Source organism: Emydura macquarii, unplaced genomic scaffold (genome assembly GCF_026122565.2).
Source record: "Emydura macquarii macquarii isolate MOO-44397 ecotype Brisbane River unplaced genomic scaffold, CSIRO-AGI_Emac_v2 contig_587, whole genome shotgun sequence".
In the NCBI taxonomy this organism is placed as follows: Eukaryota; Metazoa; Chordata; order Testudines; family Chelidae; genus Emydura; species Emydura macquarii.
The window spans coordinates 2,789,731-2,811,526 of NW_027130724.1; the positions used below are offsets into that span (position 1 = coordinate 2,789,731).

Sequence of the window (21,796 nt, forward strand, 5' to 3'; positions counted from 1 at the left end):
GAGATCAAAATAGATCTAATAGCCCCGTCTGGTGTTAAAATCTATGAACAAGTTATGCAGAAGTAAAGTTAAAATTATTTTTTTTAACGATATGAGCCAATCCTGTTTGGTTGGTGGATATTTGCTTGATGGGTGTCACAGGCCTTGGTTCATGTAGCCTACAAATGCATCCTAGAACTGGGAAGGGCAAAATATCTGTAAGTATCTACATGGGGAACAAATATTTAATAAATGGGCTCGTCAGTCAAGCAGGAAAAAGTATAACACAATCCAATGTCTGGAAGTTGAAACTAGATAAATTCAGATTGGAAACAAGGTGTAAATTTTTAATAGTGAGGGTAATTAACCACTGGAACAATTTATCAAGGGCCGTGGTGGATTCTCTACCACTGACCATTTTCCAATCAAAAAATGGATGTTTTTCTCTATAAATAATGTGGAAGTTTTATTACACAGGAGGTCAAACTAGATGGATCACAGGCCTGATCTACACTACAGTTAGGTCGATGTAAGCTGCCGTACGTTGATCTAACTCTGTCAGTGTCTACACTATGACATTGCTCCCACTGATGTAAGTCGCTGACTACACCAAGCTAGTAACTCCACTTCCACGCGATGGCAAAAGGAGGGTTGTGTGGCTGGGGAAAAGGTCTGCGGTGGCTGCATGTCACCCCAACATAGGCTGACATAACGTCGACGAGGCCACACTGGTCCAGGCCCCTTTGGCCTTGGCATCTGTGGTGGTGTGGGTGAGGGGGCCCAACAGCAGCACGTGCTAAGCTGCTGCCCACGTGGCCTGTGGGGACGGCGGGTCCCTGCCCAGCAATGGCACGTGCCACCCAGCTGCAGGCAGCAGGGCACGCAGCACCTTTCCTGCGGGCTGTGTACTGGGGGAGGGGCGGGGCTGCGCCAGCTGAGGGGTTGGTGTCTGGCGCCTGGTGGGACAAAGCCTCTGTGTTACCCGACCAGGGCCGGCTCCCATCAGAGACGCGGGGGGTAGGAGGGAGGGGAGAAAGTGGGAGGACTCATTGGTGTGGGCCGTGTTGGAAAAAGATTCCAAGTGTGGTTCGTTACCTTGCACCGATAAAAGACCCACACAGGATTTCAGGCTGGACAGTCTCCAAAAGAGTTTATTCTGCAGAAGGTCAATTCCCAAGCCCACAAGTGGACAGTGGAAAAAGTCCCCGAACAAAGGATTACAGACAGTTTTATACCTTATTGCTACTTAAACATTCATGACAAGACCATACATATCCCCCTTACAAGAGCACAAACCTATTTTCTCTATAACTATTGGCCTATATTATTATTCATAAGATACTTTTACAGATGTTTTGCAGCTAACTACAACTTATCTATCAAGGTTGCAGAGCTTGCTGAATTCAGCCGAGGCTTATCTCCTTCTGCATTCCTAAGAACTTTCCATGATCTGTGCACAGAGTGAAACGGCCTTGCCTTGTAAACAAGGAGGCTGCAAAAATGGAGTAACTATAGTCAAGCAGACAATTATTTTCCTTCAGCCACTGCCCCGCACATGGCAGGGTATGGTCGAAACCATCCTCCCCCTCCCAAGAAGGGGGAACGCTCTCCAACAGCTACTGAGCATCCCAACTTTGGTACGTGCAAAATACAACGTAACCCGCCGCGTGTAAACAGCCCAGACAGGGCAGAGCTACAACAACCGCTCCCCCCCTTACAGCCACCCAATGGTTCAGCCCGGAACAAGCCCTTCCACCCCAGCGGTCCCGCTCATTACAACGCTCTCCCCTGCTCCTTAATGGTTCAGTCCGGTATCTTGCACTTAGTCTCCCCCTGCCCCCACCCCCGTCGTAGACTCAATGGTTCAATCCAGTAGCTTGTGTGTCCCCGGTCCCCCCCCCCCCACTCCTCTGGGGCGGACGGGTCAGAGCTCGCTCCGCCAGTGACCCGGAAGTGCTGCGAGTTTGGTTCCGGGTAGGGCATCCCGCGGCGTTGCGCCCCCCCTCCCCCTCAGTGTCCCGGCCTAGTCTCCTCCCCTTTCTCCCGGTTCCGTGTCAGTTCCGCGGCGGCGCTGGGTCTTCTCCGGGGGTGAGTGGCCGAGGCCGGGAGCGGAGTAACCCCCCCGCCCCCCCCGCAGCGGGAGCTCCGGGGAGAGCCCCGCCTTCAGGGAGCTGCCCCCTCCCCCCCACCCACCCGGCAGCTCCGCGGCTGGGCAGCCCTGAGCCCGCCCTGGGACCTTCCCTTCCCCCCCCCCCCGCCGCGTCCGCCTCTGCCCGCGAGCCCGTCCTGCGTCACCGCCGCGGCGGGGGGCGGCTGCCCCTGAGCCCCCTTGGCCGCGCGAAGGAGGCCGGCCTTCCTTCCTTCCTTCCCCCCCCCGCCCCGAGGGAGGCCGGCCTGCCACTAGCCCGCCCTAGGGCTGCTTGCAGCGGGCCCCAGTCAGCGGGGCCCTATTTGTGGGCTGCCCTGGGGCGCGGCGCGACAACGCCGCCCTTCCTGCTGCAGGCCCGGCAGTAGCGTTGTCCGGAAGTTTTGGCTCGTGTGTTCGCTGCGGGGGTCAGTCCTGGCCGCCTACAACATCGCTTCCCCGCAACCACCGTCCGGCCTCCACGCCCCCCCTGCGCGCCGGCGGGTCATTCCCCCATCAGGCGGCTTCCCCCCGCCCCCCTCCCGGGCTGTGTCTCTAGCTCAGGGCGGCGGAGTCCAAGCCCTGGCCAGCTCCACTTACGTAATCGCCCTTTGAGAACATAATTGAAGTGCCGGAGATTACGCTGAAGGAGCACTGTGGTTTTCTTCTCAACTCACTAATCAAATGTGTGGCAGAGGCAGTTTTCTCCCTGTGACCTAGGGGCAGGAATGCAGCAGTCCTGTCAAATCAAAAGCTGGAGATGTGCTGGCTGTCAAACCCACCCAGCAAGCTGGGTTAGGATTTTAAAACCTCAGAGCTATAACTTCAGGGTGTCTCTTACTAAACCTTTTAAAATATTATTTAAAAAAAAGCGCTATTTTATTGTAGTAAATGCGCATCGAGCCCTCAGGCAGAGAATATTAACATTAGTAATGTGTGACATGGTATAGACCATAATGAAACTGCTTTCTTCATTGATATGGGCACTGTGTGGCTTGATATCAGTGTTCCCCTATGTCCTGTGAGATACATTTTTATAATTAAGCACTAAAACTGGATGTGAAATATATACATATATTGAGGTGAGTATAGCATGCCTCAGGGGTGTGGGGTGGTGGTGCAGTAATTGCCCTGTTTGCAGTGCCTTTTTCTGATGACATGAAACATATAAAAAGAAAAGGAAACTAGCCAGTTTTGTTGATATGATTGCTGGATAGTAAATATATATATGGGTGTGATATCAACAGCCAGTGGAAAAAAGCATCAGTTGTCCGCATATTTTTTTAAACTATATATTTCATAATATTTAGATAAAATCACTAGGCTACCAGCTTGTGTCTCAGCTATCTGCATAAGTAAGGATTGCATGGAACTTGTTTGCATATGAATATAAAGTTTTCACAGCATGTAAATTGTGTGTAGATTTGGAAGCAGACTTTTAAAACGATCCTGAGGTGCCAATACTTATTTTAGTGTATTTTTCTCAAAGATAGACTAGCTTGTGTTTTATCTAATTTCATTTTAATGTGCAGATAGGCACTGAAAGCAAGGCACCAGTGCTTCAGTTCTGTGACTAGTTACAACTTAAGTTGCAAGAATCACATCTCTGATCTACTGATGTGTGAAGAATGTGGGAGACAGTAATCAAATAGAAGTACATAGCTATTATTTTTATGAGTAGTCTATCATGTTTGCTACATGGATTCAAAGAATTAATGTATTCCTGGGTAGTTTTACACATCTGCAGGAAGGCAGACAATGGCTGTGGATAATCCAGTCACTGATACAAGGATCAAAACCTGGTAAGTATTGTGATGGTGTTGTGTCCCTGTCCAAGGCAGACACAAATACTCTGTTTTTATCCCTATCCATAGAGGATTGGAGGATGGAAAAGCCCCAGGAAAGAGTGGAGAAGCTGCTGGTAAAAGGAGACTCTGTATCAAGGAGAGACCCAACCAAAAGAGAAGGAGGGGGTGGGGGAGTAGAAAAGGATGCTAGGGTTCTCCAGGGAGTCCAAGACACAAAGGGCTCTCAGGAGGTTGAGGAAACAGAGGAAGAGTCTTGCTTGCAGGTGTTTATTTTTCCATAGATCTGTATATCTCTTTGCTTTCTCTGAATGAAGTGCAGGGTTTAATAAAGGTGCTTTGTAAAGTCTGTTTGCTACTAGCTTCAATTGTCATGAGGTTCCTGAAAGGCTAAACGGTAAGCCAGAGAACCCATGGTGGAACTTGAGGGAGGGCATGCATAAGCTACTGGGCAGATTTAAGAGGCTAGCACTGATTTTGGGATCCAGGACATCTGGACTGTGGGGTCCCACATCCAAGAAGGGGTAGAGTCTGTACCTTGGCAGTGGGCCTGAAAGGGCCAAACTAAGGGACAATGTCTGGACTCTACTTCAGGGGTGTCAAATTAATTTGCTATGGTGGGCCAGATTTGAATTAAATGTACTTCAAGTGGGCCATACATATAATAAATTGAAATACTAGGCACAACCATTTTTATGTAGTATTATATTTTATTTGCTAGATATCAGCGATATAAAAACAGTAAATTCACTTCTACAACTACTACTGTTTTACGATTAAAATAATCGATCAACGATTAAGCGATGCCCCAAGACTATACTGGCCCTCTCCCGCCTTTTGGAGCGCTGTGTCTCGTGCACACAGTGCTCCACGCGCTGCTGCCAGAATACACAGATCTCATGGCAGCGTGTGATGCCACAACATCTCACGGCGTTGTACTCTCCATTGATTATCCTCATTCCACCAAGTTTCTGTGATGCATATGATATCAATATCCTCATTTAATGTCTTTCTGAATGAAAACATCCTATTAATTTAATTGAGAGTTATGAGTATGTTGCAAATGCAGAATGAGGCTTTGGTCACAACTGTGTCATCAGTTATATCATCTTGGTTTTTGGAGTAACAGTGGCTGATTTGTGCTGCGTTTATGTTTCATGGATGCCTTTCGTTGGAGCAGCAGAACAAAATTTTGTACAAATTAGATGGTACTAGTGGCTATGTCATTACAAAGCAATAGAATGAATGAATACTTGTACATTTGAAATCATGAAGACCGCTACTTGACCATTCCTTAGAACTATCACTAAATGCCTGATTCGTACTCTTCCAATTAATTTTTCTGATTGTTTCTATTAAGCTTCAGAGGGAGATTCAGTTTAATTTGTAAGCCTTATGAGGGAGAGAAAATATGGACGCTCATGATGTAAGAGGATGGGGAAAGGAGACAAAATGAACTTCATGACTAAAGCTGAATATTAGCTATGGATTCCGTAACTTTCACATTTACTTTAAAAATTTGGGCATCTGATAGTTTGGGAAATGTGTAAAAGGGTGGGTGTGGATGATAGCCCGTGTGTGTTTCCTCTTTATCTTTTGGCTATGTTCATGCAACCTTGAGGTGCAAAATTAAAATATTAAGATTCTTACAGTGATGTGAACTTTGTCACATTGCTCATCCTGTGTATTTTGTGATGATACATTTAATATTAATAGAAATATTAACTAAATACCAAGTTGTACTTTATAAATTTAACAAGAATTTCTAAGAAACTTGACCACCTCAGCAATGTAGCCTGACTAAAATTGCTATAGGAATCTTAGGTTTGAAATTTCCTTACTTTAACTATACAACTGTTACATTGTAGTAAAGTAACTAGTGTAGCATTTAATTATATTTTATATAATAGAATTAAGTCCCATTTTGAATACATGCATATGTGCTGCTGAAACTTGAAAAACTGATAATGGAAATTGAAAGGATAAGAAGCAGATTAATTCCTTTAGTTACGTCACTTTGTGATTGACTTCAGGTGAGAGATTCAGTTTTCATCAAATATAAACTTTTTTTAAACACTCCTGTTAATAAATCAGCTAAAAGTTTAATCCTGTACTCAAGATAAGATTCCCACTGAAGTCAGTGGAAATTTTGACTAAGGATACGCTTTTGGGTTTGTTTGTTTTTTTTCACTTAACATTAAAGAGTGCTTTTACAGTCTATTCTTATGGGTTAGTGAAACCTGCATTTTAAAGACCATAAAGTTAGTGCAGAGTTATGCTACATGTCTCCAAAAGGAAATGAATTAGTGAAAATGTGTAATCCAGGGCACATCACGAGTGTTGGAATAAAACATACAGTGCTATGATGTTTCAGAGCTTATTTTAGAATCTATTATACACAGTGTGAAGGTGGGAGGATGGGAGAACCAGGCAACTAATTAGAACCTCATTACTACACTCTTAGAAGAATTTCTATATCCCTTTTTTGAAGAGAGCCTCTAGGAATCTTGACATAAGACATGTCTTTTTAAACAATATTTCTGCAAGCAAGCCAGAGATTAATATACTTAATTGTACAGTAGTCTTTGTTTCTTAGTTAGTTTGTATAGTAGCATGTGGAGTAAAAGCAGCGGCTTGATTGTCATTAATTATGTATTTGGATCATGGCACATCACTCAGCGTTTGTCAGTTTATTACCAGCCTGTACTAACACACAATTAATTTAGTTGCATTAATGTGCACTAAAGCATGTCTCCTTGTTTCTTTGAAAGATTGGTCATGGGATCTGTGGTTTTGTTATACCTCATTATGGAGCTGTGCAAGGAAAAGACCCTATTTAGACTGTCTGAAACACAATGTTCTTTTGCCTGTTTTTGTTTTTTATTTTTACTTGGACAAGGTATTGAAATTGTTTTGAACAATTGGACAAGGTATTGAAATTTGGTGCTTTAATAGATTCTTTTCTACTGGTTATTCTTCGCTGTTCAGAATTGGAATTAATGTACTCATGTACATCCTTCAGCCTTCAAAGGATATAGTTGAGCTCTAGACTCTATCAGTAACTTCCTCTATAAATGGTCCACTTGGTGTTCTTAGTGTTCATTCGCATGTTGACTTCTTGCTACTCTGAATTTTTAACAGCCAAGGAAGCAAAAAAATCCCAAAACCCTTTACACATGTGGATCTTTGATATAACGTGGGATATTTTCTTTTCCCTTTTTTTGTGTTTTTTTCCTTCTTCATTCACTGGTCCAAACAAAAACATTTTGAATCTTAAATATAAACCAAATTTGAGAAAAAGCTGCATCTGTTTAGCTCCTCACAACATTCTAAAACTTTACTTGACAAAATATAGTTCTCCTGGGATCATCTATGAAATGAATTGGAAAACAAAGTTTCTAATTACATTTGGTATCCTGGGTGGTGGCCACTTTCAGTAAGCGATCAGTGTAAAGTCAGTTTTCTGCTTACATAAGTGATAAGTAATCCAAGAAAAATTGTTTTTAAGGAGTAACAATTAAAGTATTTAATATTCTGCTTTAATAGTCTCCCATGGTGCTGTTACAAATGCCACTTTTCAGCAAGAGGCTCATCAGTAGGTTCAGAATTGCAAATCTTAACTACAAATTTGGGAACAAATTTCATGTTCTGAACCATAATGTGTATCTCTGAAAATTGGAACAAGTTACACATTTGAGGTACTTGCATTTTGGCTTTTCCACTTTAAAGCACGATATGTCATTTACCAAAGTTCCTCTATAATATATACTCATCTCTAGGTCCACTGTTTCTCATCGTATTCTGAGCAAAACTTTTTATGCTCAATCAAATGGTGAGCTGTCAGACTATTTAACACGTGTGTTTTACTTAAGTCTTTTTTTTTTTTTTTTAACCCCAGAGGGCTGATTCCCAATGTCCCGCAATGGATGATGACAGTCAGGACGAACTGATAAACAAGAATGCTGCATTAGGCAAAGGCAAAAGACCAAATCTAGTGCTCCTAAGTGAAGCAGGTAACTCAAACTCTCTGTACTTACATACTGCCCGGTTTAGGTTTGAACCAGTGTTTGCCTATCCAAAAAAAGTGGTATTTATAGATAAATATTTGTTCTGAGGGAGAAAAATTTAAATCTTTGTGCCATCTCATAGGTTCTGTACCTCCAGCAATTGGCTTGTTTACACTACTAGCCAATTAAACAAAGAACAGTGCAGTGACAGCTTGATAATAAATGATACCAAAAAAAGTGTTGCACCCTGGAAATCTGTCGTTTCAGCTTTTATGTGAATTTGCCAACAGCAGGAATTCTGAAATGTACCTGACTATCCCACATACTTTTTATTTGCAGTATATGCTTACTGAGTGGTCATGTGCAAAGCAGATGCAATTACAGTTTTTTCCTTGTCATTTTAAAAGAAAGCAATGATGGAAATAGTGGGGTCTCAGAAGACGAGACAGAAAGTGAGGAAGACGGCACTGATGAAGATGGGGGTGAGGTGGATGAGGAAGAAGGTGAAGATGATGATTTAGAAGGTGAGTCTGTTAAGAATGCATGTGCATGTTTACTTCAAATGTTTTCGATGGCTGGAAGAGAGAAACTGGGATTTTGGCTATACTTCCAGAAAGTAGCAACAAAATGTAAATCCAATGTTTATAAATATTTTCATGATTCTTTTAAAGAGGCGCATAAGAATTTTTGGTTCTTGTTTGGCTAAAATGCTAGTATTTAAGATAATAAAGTTGAATTTAGTGACTATTTCCCTTCCTCCAACCATATCTTGGTAAGAAATGGATTTGAGCTACTCTTACACATGCCATGTAAATGGATGTGATTTTTATTTATGAAGTGTTCTATAATGCTTTTCACCATACAATGTTAGTAATGTTGTAGTATTAGCACATGCTAATTATTCAAAACTTTTTTTTGTTTTTTCCCCATTTAATTTATAATTTCTTATTCAAATGTATCTTCCTTGTTGGCAAAATGTTATGTAGGGTGAAGGGTCCCCTTCTTTATAAACAAAGAAAAACATTCCGCTACCCTTAACCATAGAAAATAATCCAATAATTTTTAGGTGATAAGTGGTGCAAAGGAGTCTCTGAGATTCTAGCAGTAGGAATTGTGGTGCACTCAAACTAAACTAGGATTATGTAACTTCAGTTTCTTTTGCAGGCAGTGGGTAAAATGGGGTTTGTGGTTTTGGTTTTACATTTATTCAGCTACCTATACAGGTATTAAGTGACTGGTCATGTTTTTATTTTTCACTTTGAAAGTATTGGTGAAAGACTGTGCTCAAGCTAATCTAACTGAAGTCATGAAAGTGCTGAGTTTGTGCTAAGTGCTTTTCAGGGAAATTTGTTAAAGAAATACGTTTAACACCTATTACACTTGTGCACATATTTAATTAGCTTCAGCATCATCCTAATCTCTTTGGCTGAATGTTATATACCTTTCCCCACCCCTTCATCTGTCTGTCTCTGTATAGATTGTATTTTTTCCAGGCCTGGGATTGTCTTCCTTTGTGTCTAGGAAGTGCATAATGTAATTTGGTTGCAATCACAATCTAAATAGGCATTTAAAAAAATCTTAAAGGAACAATGTCATGTGGTTTTAAAAAATGAAAAGCTTGCAGCTGTGGTGGAATGAGCTCAGTTCTCTGCTGCTTCTGGGCCAATCTTATGCCCAACCAACATGTTAAAATTGACAAAAACAGTATTCCCTGGTTGCTTTAAGGAACCAGAATCTTGTATATTGAAAAAATACCTGCTTGCCTTAATGGCACTATCACAAAGCATTAGAGGTGTACTTGTGCTGCAGGTTGCATATGAAAATGTTATAAGGTTGCCAGTAATGCATACTACAATTTATTACAAAAATCAAGTGTTTTTCATAAATATGAGATTACAAAGCTAAAATAAAGTACTGTGACTTTTAGGTTTTCAAGGTGTGTTTTACCTTGACAATGTTCACTTTAAAGAAAACCAAAAAAACCTGAAGCAGGGAGAAATTAATATGTGATTTGTCTACTTATGTAGATTTGTACACGACTGAAACTGAGGTTTAACTGGTATTTAAATAAAAACAAATACTTAAGGATTTTAATTATTTCTTTAGCACATCTTGCAGGTTGCAGGGAGTGCCAGTGTTTCCAAGTCCTTCTGATTAGATTGATTTGAGCACAAACTTGATTTGAGCACTGCATGCCAAAAAGATATTAATCAGTCCTCTAAAATAGTTATTCCTGAGCCTTGTCTGTGACATATACAATACAATACACTCTGGTCTTGTTCTGTCATTGCCAGGAAAGTATTATACAGTGTTTTGGTGAGGTAGTTTGTGCCCACTTTAGGCAGACGTGTTACCTAATAACTGCATTAGGAACTTTTTTGAAGATGAATTTTGTGTCTGTTGGACACTTAACCTTTCTTTAAAAATTGTGAATGGAGAAATGCCCTTGTATTTACCTAGAAGGAGAATTAATACTAATTAGTGAGTGACTAATGATTTTTGGATCTCAAATTTTGGGTGCACTTCTGAAGACACCTTAAAAAGGCCTGATTTTTTTTTTTGGGGGGGGGGGGGGGGTGGCGGCGGCAGAAGGCCGAGTGCACATCATTTGAATGAGACACCCAAAATTACTAGTCACTTCTGAAAAATCTTGCCCCTATCCTGGAATGATTGGGAGAGTCTGCCTGTGTTTTATAGAGTTCCTTTTTAGAGTTCCTATGAAGAAGTGTTGACTGAATACTCTTTTTGAAAATTGTGATGCAGAAATGGTGCCAACTTGATTTATATTCTTTCACCACCACCAAAAGTATACTTCTTATTTTCCTGTCTCTCCTTTTAATTTTCTGCAAACTATTAATGACTTTGATTACCAAGAGACTTCAATAGCATCCTTTTTTAAAGGAATATCTAGTGTTTAATGAAGTGGAAGAGCAGAAAAGAGAGGGGAGTGGGGGAAATCAATCTAGTGTATGATAAAAGGATTGTGCTTACCTTCCCCAAAGCATCCCCTCACTCAGGATTCTTTGTGGTTTAGTATTTTCCCCTTCTGGAACCCTGCAGTATATTAAAGCTATTTTTTCCTGATTCTCAAGATTCTGAAGATGAGGAGGAGGAGGAGGAAGACTATGCTGAAGAGGAAGAAATGGAAACTGGTGTTGGGGAAACAGTTTCTGTGAAAACAAAGCCACAGACAAATGGAGGGGACATTTCTTCTGATGATGATGCTGAAAACTGCCCCATCTGCCTCAATACCTTTAGGAATCAGGCTGTTGGAACTCCTGAGAGCTGTGCCCATTACTTCTGCTTGGACTGTATAGTGGAGTGGTCTAAAGTAAGTCCTCTTTCTCTTCTTGTTCTTTTTATCCAGGATAGTGAGTTAAGCTTTCACACCGCTTCTAAGATCAGCTTGCTGTAATATTTTGGTAAAGATTTCTTGAGTTGTGGTAAGGATATCAGCAAGTAGCTGGAATATTCAAATCCCTTTTCTTAATTAAACATTTTCAAGAACTTTGATATTGCTTAATTTGGCAGGGTTCATATTTTGTGTGTGTGTGTGTGGGGGGGGGGGGGGGTGTTGATCTATTTCCCTTCCTAGCCATTCAGTCTCCCTGCATCCCTTATTGTTCTTTTCTCATAGCTAAGGTCAAAAAGGGATGGAATTTGAGAGCAGTGATTGCTACATGACAAGGTGCTTCTGTTCCACAGTTTCTTGGGTTTCTATTTTAGGAAGTAGGAAACGAAGCACAGAGTCTTGTTCTTAAGTCTCTTGCATTGTAGGTAGGGCAGGTCACTACCCAGTGAGATGGGTAAGTTTTTGCATGTCTAAAAAGCTAGCATGCGTATTAAGAGCCCAGTTTCATAGCTGCTCTCTATGGAATTCTGACTGACTTCAGTAGAGTTTCTGCATACTTGTTGCAGAATCAGGCTAAACATTGGTGCTTTCTTTAACAGACATTTGATCATAGGGAAGGGCCAGAAGAAGACTGACTAGATTGTCTGTCTGTCTGTCTGTCTAATTCTGGATTAAGATCAAGTAAGTTTCAGAGCAAACAAACAAAAAAAACCCACTTAGTGTTTGCCCTCAATAACATTTTTCAAAATTTAAAATTGTTGATTGGCTTCTTCAGTCATCATTGTCTGATTCACTGCCTCCCTCCCCTCAGAAAAGCTTGTCTGCTTGTCTTAAAAGATAAAGCAATTTTTTTTCAAGGAAATGTTTGGCAAAATGATCATACAACTTTGGCAATTTTGTGTGGACATTTAAATGACCTAGACATAATTTAGACAATTTAGTGTGCTCTTTTCTGAAAAATCAGATTCTAGTCTGGCAACTCTTGTGTTTACATTAGTCTGGTGTAACTTGCAGCAGCTAAGGTATAAACCCAGGAGAAAAATCTTTAAAATGTAAATGATTAGTCCTTTAACTACAGTGACACATACCACATAAGTAATTGAAAACAGTCCTTTTAAAACTGATTTGAATTGAGAACTGTGCTTATGACCCTCGCTGATGGGATGAGTACTAAATTTGTTTTCTTCCTTCTAGAATGCCAATTCCTGTCCAGTGGATCGAATCCTCTTTAAATATATTTGCATTCGGGTGCGATTTGGTGGTGAAATCTTAAAAAAGGTAGGCTTTCTACTAACCTTCAAAAAACTAAAACCCACCTAACCAGAAAATGGTTATCCAGAGATTTTTGTTTCTGGCATACACTTTATTTAATATTCAGTTATTATACTGATTACCTTCATCCTAATTTAATAACTTTTTCAGGAAAGTTTGTTAGATTTTTTTTCCATCTTCTATCAAACTATAATACTCATGGTACATCACAAAGTGTGGTGCCTTATTTGAGTCAGAAAGAAGGGAAGTATGGTATGCTTAACTTTCATAAATACCTATTTTGCAAAATAGGAATTAGATTGTAAACTCTTCTGGGCAGAGACAGTCTTTGTCAAAGTAGAAAGTGACTAGCACATTGTGCATGCTCCTGCAATACAAATAGGAATAACCCTGATTAAACGTATATGGACAGATAAGATAATGGGACTCTTCTCATTAGCACTGTTTTGTACTGGTAAATAGATGTGCAAGAGGATGTGACAGATCAGATATTGGCATCTCCAGAGGTTCCTTGTATTGGTAATTTCTAATAATCTGTGGTCTTGATGAGTTAGCATTGTCCATTTTTCTTTAACACGTTAGTAAACATACTATCTGTCTTTGAGACAGAAACTCTATTAGAATTCTAGGGATCTGGTGGCATCTTATCATAAGATAGTTTATGTATTTCTGCTATGTTACTACCATGTTTTCTATGTTATGTTAGTAAAAAGAAAAAACCTGCAGAATTTTGTTCAGGGGACAAGGCAATATGCTGCATTTATTGCAAATACGAAAATTTTAAAAAGCTATTGCATTCATACATTTACGCACTCATTTATACCCAAAAGTTCTGCAGCTGGTGTGATATAATTACTAGTCCTGTGCATTGCTTAAGTCAGCCTTGTGGCCAGCCAGGCTGAACAAGAGGGAGGAGCTGGGCCTCCGTTGGTCGTGATTCGATGCTCTGTGATGATTGCAGAACAAACCCAAAGTTTTTATGTTTTTACTTTGCTTTTTATAGTAGTTCGTTTTTATGCGATTTTTATGAGTTTTGTTGTCATGCTGTTTTTGGATTCTGCATGATAGTCAATTACTCGCTAATTGCAAGCATGACATTTTATTTTTTTATTTTATATTTTGTTTTGGTTTTAGAGTGGATTTTTTTTGTACTTTAGGGTCGTTTATTTGCAATTTTTGGCTTTCAGGATGATAGTTACAGCTGGTGTTTTTACTTTTTTGTTAGAGCACTTTGTGCTGGCATTTAAAAAAAATTTATTTACGCTTTACACACACACTTTTTACTTACGCACAAAAAGTAATTAAGTAGGATGTTGTAATACAAGTTTTAGAAAAACAGCAAAATGGAGCTTACTTCAGAAAACTACTAAGATGGAGTTCTTATATTAAGCAATAAAAAAATTCATTAAACAATACTATACTTTAAACAATAACTATAACAATTTTAAAATTTATATTTATTTTTATTGTTTTATATAATTAAGCAAGGAATTTGCATTTGATTTGCTTATACAATTTTTAGGGTTGGCTTACACCTATTTATTTTAATCATGTCTCTTTCTGTGAAGTTAATTAGAAATAATGAACTAATTGGGCTACTTTTATAACCACCAGGGGTGTGTTTCATTGTGGCGTCCCACTAATGTCTCGGAAGTCAGAAACATAAAACCTGAAGTTTTCTTAGTTATATATCTTTTGTGCCTTTCTCATCTCAGTCTTATTCAGAATTTTGGCCTTATTTATTGATTTAAATGGCAATTTTCTATTGCTGATAATATCCAATCAAACCTGCCACAAATAAGGAAGATGGATGATGGAAGTTGTAGCACTTACCTCATAAATGATTGTTTTCTAAATACTTTGAATGAATAAAATGAAGGTTCTTTTAGGATAGTATAGGCAATCACTGTAGCAGTAAAACTTGCTAGTGAATTACTATTGTTGCTGATGTAATAGGGTGGATAAAAAGAATAGAAGCGTATACTTAAAATGTGAAACCCTCTTGTTTAGATTCCTGTTGAGAATACAAAAGCTCAGGACGGTGATAGCGGGGAGGATGATCCAACCTTTTGTGAAGTGTGTGGCAGAAGTGACAGAGAAGACCGCCTGTTGCTGTGTGATGGCTGTGATGCAGGGTAAGAAGGGTTGAAGGCCTGAGTTAGTCCATTTGCAGTCACAAAGGGCTTCGTATAAGGGAATGATGTAGTTATAATTCACAGCTATTTTTCAGTACGCTGAATCTTTCTGGGCTATCATTCATAGCAATGTGATTGTTATAGTGAGAGAGGAAAAGGGGTCTATTTACCTTTCTCCTCACTCTCTTCCTTTTTTCCTTAATTGGAATAATCAAAAGGTAGTATCTTTAAGGCAATTTAAAAAATACCTTTATTTTAAGTATTTGAATACAGATGCATCAAGATACTCAAATATAGGTTGGGGCTAAAATATCATACAAGGATTTAAAGCTGTTATACATCAGTCTTGCAAAATTGTCCATTAAAATTTAACAGATTGAATGGATATCAGTAAGTATAGCTTTATTTGTGCCTTTATAGTCTATTGTCCCTAGATAATTTAAATGTTCATTCATAGTAGGGGATAGGAAGCAGAGACAGCAAGGTCAGGCATATTGTCAAAACACTGAACAAATACAATAAATGTTTACAACTAAAGAACTCCTAATAGAGTAAGATTTGATGAGTTCAGTTAAGAGTTCTGCTTAAGTTCTTACTTGTGCAAGTCTTTGTCCTCACTGTTCCATCTTCTTCTGATTTTTTTTTTTTTAAATGACAGTCTCAGGTAATTTTGTATGCAGTGTTGTTGGTCCCTGGGTATTAGAGAGACAACTCACCAATGGAAGTTGGTCCAATAAAATATATTACCTCATCCATCTTGTCTCAGCTAGTTTTGTTTCTCTCAAAATAAATTTCACTCTTAAAAATTCTTATCTTTGCAGAATTACAACTTCAGTACTTTGTTCTCAGAAAGCACTTTTCATCTCTACTAGCTCTCTCCTGTAGGAATTAGTGGCTAGGATAAATATTAGAGAAACCTAGAATTATTTTCTTCAAATCTTAAATCTTCTAAGACTACCTCTGCCTCAGTGATCTGAAACAGGAGCAATAATTGTATTTCCCATTTTTATTCATTGTAGTTCACCCTTTGCCTTTAACTTTCTAGCTTGTAACCACATATATAGGGTCCTCCTTAACTTTTAATAGGGAGAGTATCACTTGCTCCAGGAAAACAGAGGTCCAGATTTTTTGTTTGTGTAGGAATTGCACTAGGGCTTTCCTTTGTGGCAAAATGCATCAGTTATTGAAACTCATGCTGATCTGCTAGTTTGCATTGGATCAAATCTGTGCCAGAGGGCGCCACCAATACAATATATAACCTCAGGCATGGAACTCAATCCAAGCATTTTGCTTTTTAGGTTGGGTAACTCACTGAAGAAAATCCATTTAAAACTGATTGTCTTGTAGCCATATAATTTGAGTAAGGCTGCTTCAAAAGATTAAACACATTACTGACAATCCTGGCTTTAGCCAGTGCTATGCTGTCTTGTATTAACTGTGTTGAAAATGGAATAGAATCAATAAAAAAAACCAGAGTTGCATAATCTTAAAAAACTTAATGGTACAACTTCTGTTGACTAAAATTGGTAAAACAATTTAATCTAGTAATTCAAGTCACTAGGCAAATAACATTTTAAAATTTTTATTATGAAAGGAGCATTATCCAATTTTTGTCTTAAATTGATCTGGATTTATGCAGTTCTGCAAAATGTTTTGTTGAGGACTGCAAACTTGGGCTCCAGTTGTATAAACAGCACTATATGGGTGAACTCTTGACAGTGTGTGATGCTTTTAGCTTATGCAGTTATACAAAACTATGGTATTGTGGAAAACTTCATCAGACATTAGTCCTTTCTGAGTAATGCTTGGATTATATGTGATATGGGGCCTGTATTCAAAACTACACAATCAGAAGCAGATCTGGTGCATGGCACAGTAAAGATTCCAATAGTACCAATTATCTTAATCCTTGGAAACCAACATTATTTCAAGTGAGTGTCTGTATTACCCTCTCTACTGCTTTTATAATCTCTTCAGGGCACTTTGAAGTTTTTTTTTTTTGTCCGCTCTGTATTTGCTACCTCAATCTGTGAATTAGATCCCAGTCACAACAAATACCCAACAAAACATGAACCAACCATCTTTGATGCACAGTTTTCTTAGGCTTGGGGCTTTAAGTGGTCGGAGGAACTTCTGGAAATCCTATAAGAATCCATGACACTTGTACAACTATCAGGAAGCATTATTGCTTTGGAAACTAATAGAAGCAGCCCCACAGACTGCAATTTAGAGGAGTGTTTCTGAGTTATTAGATGTCTGTTTGCATATGAGATGACTATTTTATACAGCCCTTGCTTTGATTTTTTTTTTTAAAAAAAAAGGCTTTTTTCTTTCAGTGTTGATAAGACTCTCATGTGTTGCTCTTGTAGATACCACATGGAATGCCTTAATCCACCTCTGAGTGAGGTACCTGTGGATGAATGGTTCTGTCCAGCATGTGCACCAGCTAATGCCGCTGCTGCTGTTGCTACTGGTGGTAAGTATTTTGATCAAAGCACACTTTTTGGCCTGATTCAGATCACCGAAAACAGCTGTTCTTGAAAGAGGTCCTGTCCAGTTGTTTAGGCCCCAGATTTGCCGCCGCCGCCGCAGCTCCCCCCTCTCCTCCCAACAGATTATTTTGGTGGGCAGCCTCTTTTGGGCTCATTGACTGGAAAAGCAATGTTGTATATTAAGATTTAATTCAGGGATTGTAAGATATGGAAATTAAACAAAAAACCAATTCGTATAACCATTTTGGGGGCTGGCCTGCCGCCTAATTCAGCTGCAGTATGTTGACTTGGAAGTAGGTCTATTCGGATCCAGACCTAGCATGGCTGGGAGCAACAGAGTAGAAGCAACTCTTCTCAATGCCCAGCAAATCATATAGCTGGCTGAAAGAGTGGTGCTATCTGGCTCTGGGTATAGTTGTGCAGCCTTTCTTGCCAAAGGATCAGGGTCAGTTTTCTGTGATGTAGGGGTGTGTGTGGTGGAGAAAACAGAATGGGCATCTTGATTTAGATTCTATAATAAAACTTTCAACTCTTGAAAGAATATATACTGACAAGTGACCTGGAGGGCTTTTCCTTTTAAGATACAGATCATGTGAGTGAAGAAGAGGTTGCTGCCCTCATAGCTGATGTCACCCCTACCACCAGTAGGCTACGTCTTAACGTCCGAACTCGAGCAATAGCCAGGACTCGGCAGAGCGAACGAGTTAGGGCAACAGTGAACAGAAACCGGATAACAACTGCACAGCAAATTCAGGTATTGGGAAGCGTCCAGTTAGCTAGAAATATGAACTTAACATTTAAAAACAAGTCTCTCAGAGAATCTCTTGCTAACTCAGCAGGATTGGTAGCAACTAAATTCTGATTGCTCAGGATTAAATGATTGCATTCTGGTAAATTGAGGCTATGTACAGACTGACGGCATCAAATTCACCACCAGTAGACCGATTTTTTTTCCAGATCGATTGAACAGCAGTGAAGACACGCTCAGTCGATCCTGAAGTTGATCTTCTAAAACCACCTCCAAAAAAAGCATAGCGTTGCATTGACGGGAATGCGTTTCCTGACGGCATGCTAAAGGGAAGTAACAAAGTCGACGGGAGTTATGCAAGCTACTCTCCGTAGCTTACGTAACTCCCGTCAACTGCTGCTGAATTTTGCTGGCAGTGTAGACCTACCCTGAGACAAACTACAAGTTATGTAGTGTGTGAGCAAATCATATAGGTGCAAAATTGATTTGAAAAGTGCACTAATTTGCAGAGCTCTCTGGAGACCTGCATTTTACCACTTGAGTTACAAGTGGAATTGAATTTATCTTTCTGAATCCCCATAGGATGTTAGTCCACAATGCCAAGCTGCCCCCAACCCCCAGTTGTGTAAAACTGTTAGGTTTTCCTCCCATGGTCATGACTGGAATAATGGAGGTCCTCCATATGAGAACTACTGAAGGGCATTGAAAACTCAGGATGCTCTCATTTAGTCTGCAGTCTGGCTTCAGCCAATGCTGTTAGGGCTTTATTTGCATAGACATGAAAATCTTAACCCCAACCTGTCATGGTTTATAGACTATTTAGAGATTATTTTTGTACCTATGACTGGTGGTATGTCTTGAGATTCTTTTTATTGTTGCAGACACTAATTTTTCAGTAACACTATATGAGGTTATCCCTTCCTTTTTGTTTGGTAGAGGTACAGGAAAAGTTGCAAGTTGCAAAACCATCTTTGTTTCAATTGATGAAAATATGAAAATTGCAACCAAAATATTCTCTACATACTTGTAAAGCTGCAAGTTTTGTCAAGTCAGGTTCTCCAGAGACAGTCAAGCATAGATAAGAGAGAAGACAGTAGAAGGGAGGAAAAAGAAATAGGTTTCTTTTCATAGTGCTGGGGTGGATGAGTTGGTGACGATTGTCAGTTTGAGGCTGGTGTCATGGCTCTTCCCTGAATGATGCGCAAAGTGTCTCATCATCCTGAGGTCAGGTTTGGCGAAAAAAGCTTGATCAGAGGCAACATCTCTATTGGGTGATGCTTCTCTTTATTTTTGTGATTAAAGCCAGCAATCAGACAAGTAGGTAAAACAAAATCTAGATGAAACCTGAGAAAAACCATAGCCTGATGCTCAATAGTCCTTGATACCTTTAACTAGGAACAAAAAAAAATAAAGAAAAACAAAGTGAAGGAGAGAGATAAAGAAGCAACAAAATAACAAAAGCAGAAAGACCAAGACCTTTCCTTCTAATTTACTCAGTCTAAGATACTTTGTCTCAGCTGCCTATAGGCTGAGAAGTATATCACTGTTAATCACAGTCCTTTCAAAGTTTCCCAGTAGCACATATAATCCAAACAATCATATTTAAGAACAGATCTCGAGGAAACTCAAAGCAATCTGAAATATAATATGTCCAGTCATCAAAACTAAGTGCGAACAAGGTTGCAGCATGCATTGGGTCTTTCTTAACATGGTTTAGGTTAAATGATTTTATGACTTCCCCAAAGAGACCTAATAAGCCTTAAATATGTTAGTCTCTCTTCTGAAGATAGATCATGTCATATGGTCTGTTGTCACAACTCCTCACTCCCAATATGCATGCCCCCAAATTTAAAAAGGATTAATAACACAGGGAAAATCCCACAAATTGTTGGATGCCCTTTTGAAAAATATAGATGAAAGCAATTGGTAGATGATGATCCCTTTCTCACCCTAGATGCTAACTGCTTAATTTAGTCACAACAGAAAAGTGTTTTGAAATCAAAGGTTTTGCAGGGTAACTGCTAGTGCTTTATTACTTTCTCTCCCTACCTGTTGTTTTATAAATACAGTGTGTAGCTGTCTCCCTGCAGATGAGAGAGGTGGTGCACGGGGACTTAATCGTTGCATAGTAGTGCAAGACTGGGTGCCAAGTACTTCCTGTTCAAGAAGCCATTCCGAGCTCCACTTCTCCAATCTGCAGAGATGATTACAAACTTTCCCTAGAAAGGTATTATTGCTCACTTCATTTAAAAAAAAAAAAAAAAAAAGCACACCTCACTTACTCTAGTTGACACTTGCATTTGACCTGAGAGTGCAAGTATAAATCCAATAGCTAAGAGAAGCACTTCCAGTGTGCCCCTTAGCACATAGAGAAAGGAGTTGATTTCAGATCCTCAGATACCATTTAATACTCTGAGAGGCAGAATTTTTATTGTGCAATTTATGCATTATTCCAGATACCCCCTGCTCCCTCCTCCCCCCAACAGAAAATGTTCATGTGTGATTACATGTTGGCACCCACAGTGTTTAAAATGCAGTTTTGCCCTAATGAGTGCCTTTTCAGAAATAGTCTAGTAGGGTGTGTTTGTGAAATTTAAAGTACGTTTCGTAGGCTTCAATGCTGACACCACATTGAGGTGAACAGGGCCATGTCTTTCTTCTGTCAGCTCTAGATTATATTCACTTCCCATTTTGTTTCTTACTTTGCAACTGTAAAACACTTCTAAAGCAGTTTTTCTGTAATGTATATGCCCTGTATAGGAGTTTATATGTAAAAAATCATTTTTTGTGTAAGATTGTTTACATATTTTATATAAATATATACAAAAGGTAATAGTCTGGTACACTGTAAGCATTGTATTGGCATGAGTTATGAATAAGTGCGATAATATCTTCTGCCACATTTATGGTGGTTTGAATATGGGAGTTCAAGAGGAAAAGCAATGTAATATCTGGTGTAGATGTGGCTTTCACAAAACCATAGCACTTAACCCAGCTGATTGGATTAGAATATGTTGTTTACCTTTCTGTAAAAAGGTATGACAGTTTTGCTACCACTTGACAATCAAGGGAGCCCTCCAACCTCCTCTGGATGATCAGAGTTCGGGTATGTCTACACAGCTCATCACTCTCCCTAGGCTTCAGAACTCGAGCTTCAGACCAAGCCACAACTTCAGGACACTGTTTATACTTTTAGAGCTCTAGCGCAAGCCTGAGCCTGTCAACCCAAGTTGGGAGCCTGCTTCCAAATGCTGTGTAGCCATACTCCTCTCGTCCTGAGCTTCACGTTTCAAACTCAGGACCTTCAGGAGCTGAATCTTGGAGGTGCTGCACACCTCGTGTGCAAGGGACAAGGGTCTTAAGCCATGAAATAGTAGTTCCTGCTTTACTGTGATGAAGTGACACTGAAGAGGAGGCTCACTCTTATCCTTAAGCTGAACTCCAGGATGGTGTTAAGATTAGCCGCCTTTGGTATCTCGGTGGGGCTTTAAGGGGAAAATGTAACCTGAAAAGTGAGGAAGCTAAGATCTTGGACCCCACACTGCCTTGGTCTTGCTTTCATTTTTGATCAGAATGGATTGGTCCTGCTTTGGGGGAAGCTGGAGAAAGGTTGTCTGGGTTTGGGGAGGTTTCATAGAGACAGTGGATGCGATTGTCTCCCACCAGAACAAAGCATTGGAGCAAGAAGGCTTTTAACATTGAGACAGATAAAAAACCCATGGCATGTGAGATGCAGCCTATGCTGGTGATAAAAATAAATTAATTTTAAAGGTGAACCATTGTTTGTTGACAGCCTGGTTCATGATGGTAGGGGCAAAGGGAACTTGGGTGCTGGATCACAAATCCCTTTTTAAACAAGTGCAACAATACTATCTCAAACC

The 21,796-nt window shown here is 39.8% G+C and overlaps 1 protein-coding gene across 4 annotated transcripts in view; it reads left to right on the forward strand.

The window, feature by feature from the left end:
- Positions 1 to 1,907: 1,907 nt before the first annotated feature.
- The window catches only part of PHRF1 (PHD and ring finger domains 1), a 38,655-nt gene continuing 18,766 nt past the window's right edge, over positions 1,908 to 21,796 (forward strand). For 2 of the 4 annotated variants that reach the window (XM_067540500.1, XM_067540502.1), the window contains exons 1-8: positions 2,014 to 2,067; positions 7,808 to 7,922; positions 8,324 to 8,440; positions 11,009 to 11,247; positions 12,463 to 12,546; positions 14,551 to 14,675; positions 17,045 to 17,151; positions 17,749 to 17,921. In XM_067540500.1, the coding sequence (XP_067396601.1) occupies positions 7,832 to 7,922; positions 8,324 to 8,440; positions 11,009 to 11,247; positions 12,463 to 12,546; positions 14,551 to 14,675; positions 17,045 to 17,151; positions 17,749 to 17,921 (936 nt within the window). In that variant the 5' untranslated portion in view covers positions 2,014 to 2,067; positions 7,808 to 7,831. Of the gene's footprint in view, positions 1,954 to 2,013; positions 2,068 to 7,807; positions 7,923 to 8,323; positions 8,441 to 11,008; positions 11,248 to 12,462; positions 12,547 to 14,550; positions 14,676 to 17,044; positions 17,152 to 17,748; positions 17,922 to 20,050; positions 20,143 to 21,796 lie in introns of those variants that run through there. The other 2 variants (XM_067540501.1, XM_067540503.1) reach the window with 2 other exon arrangements.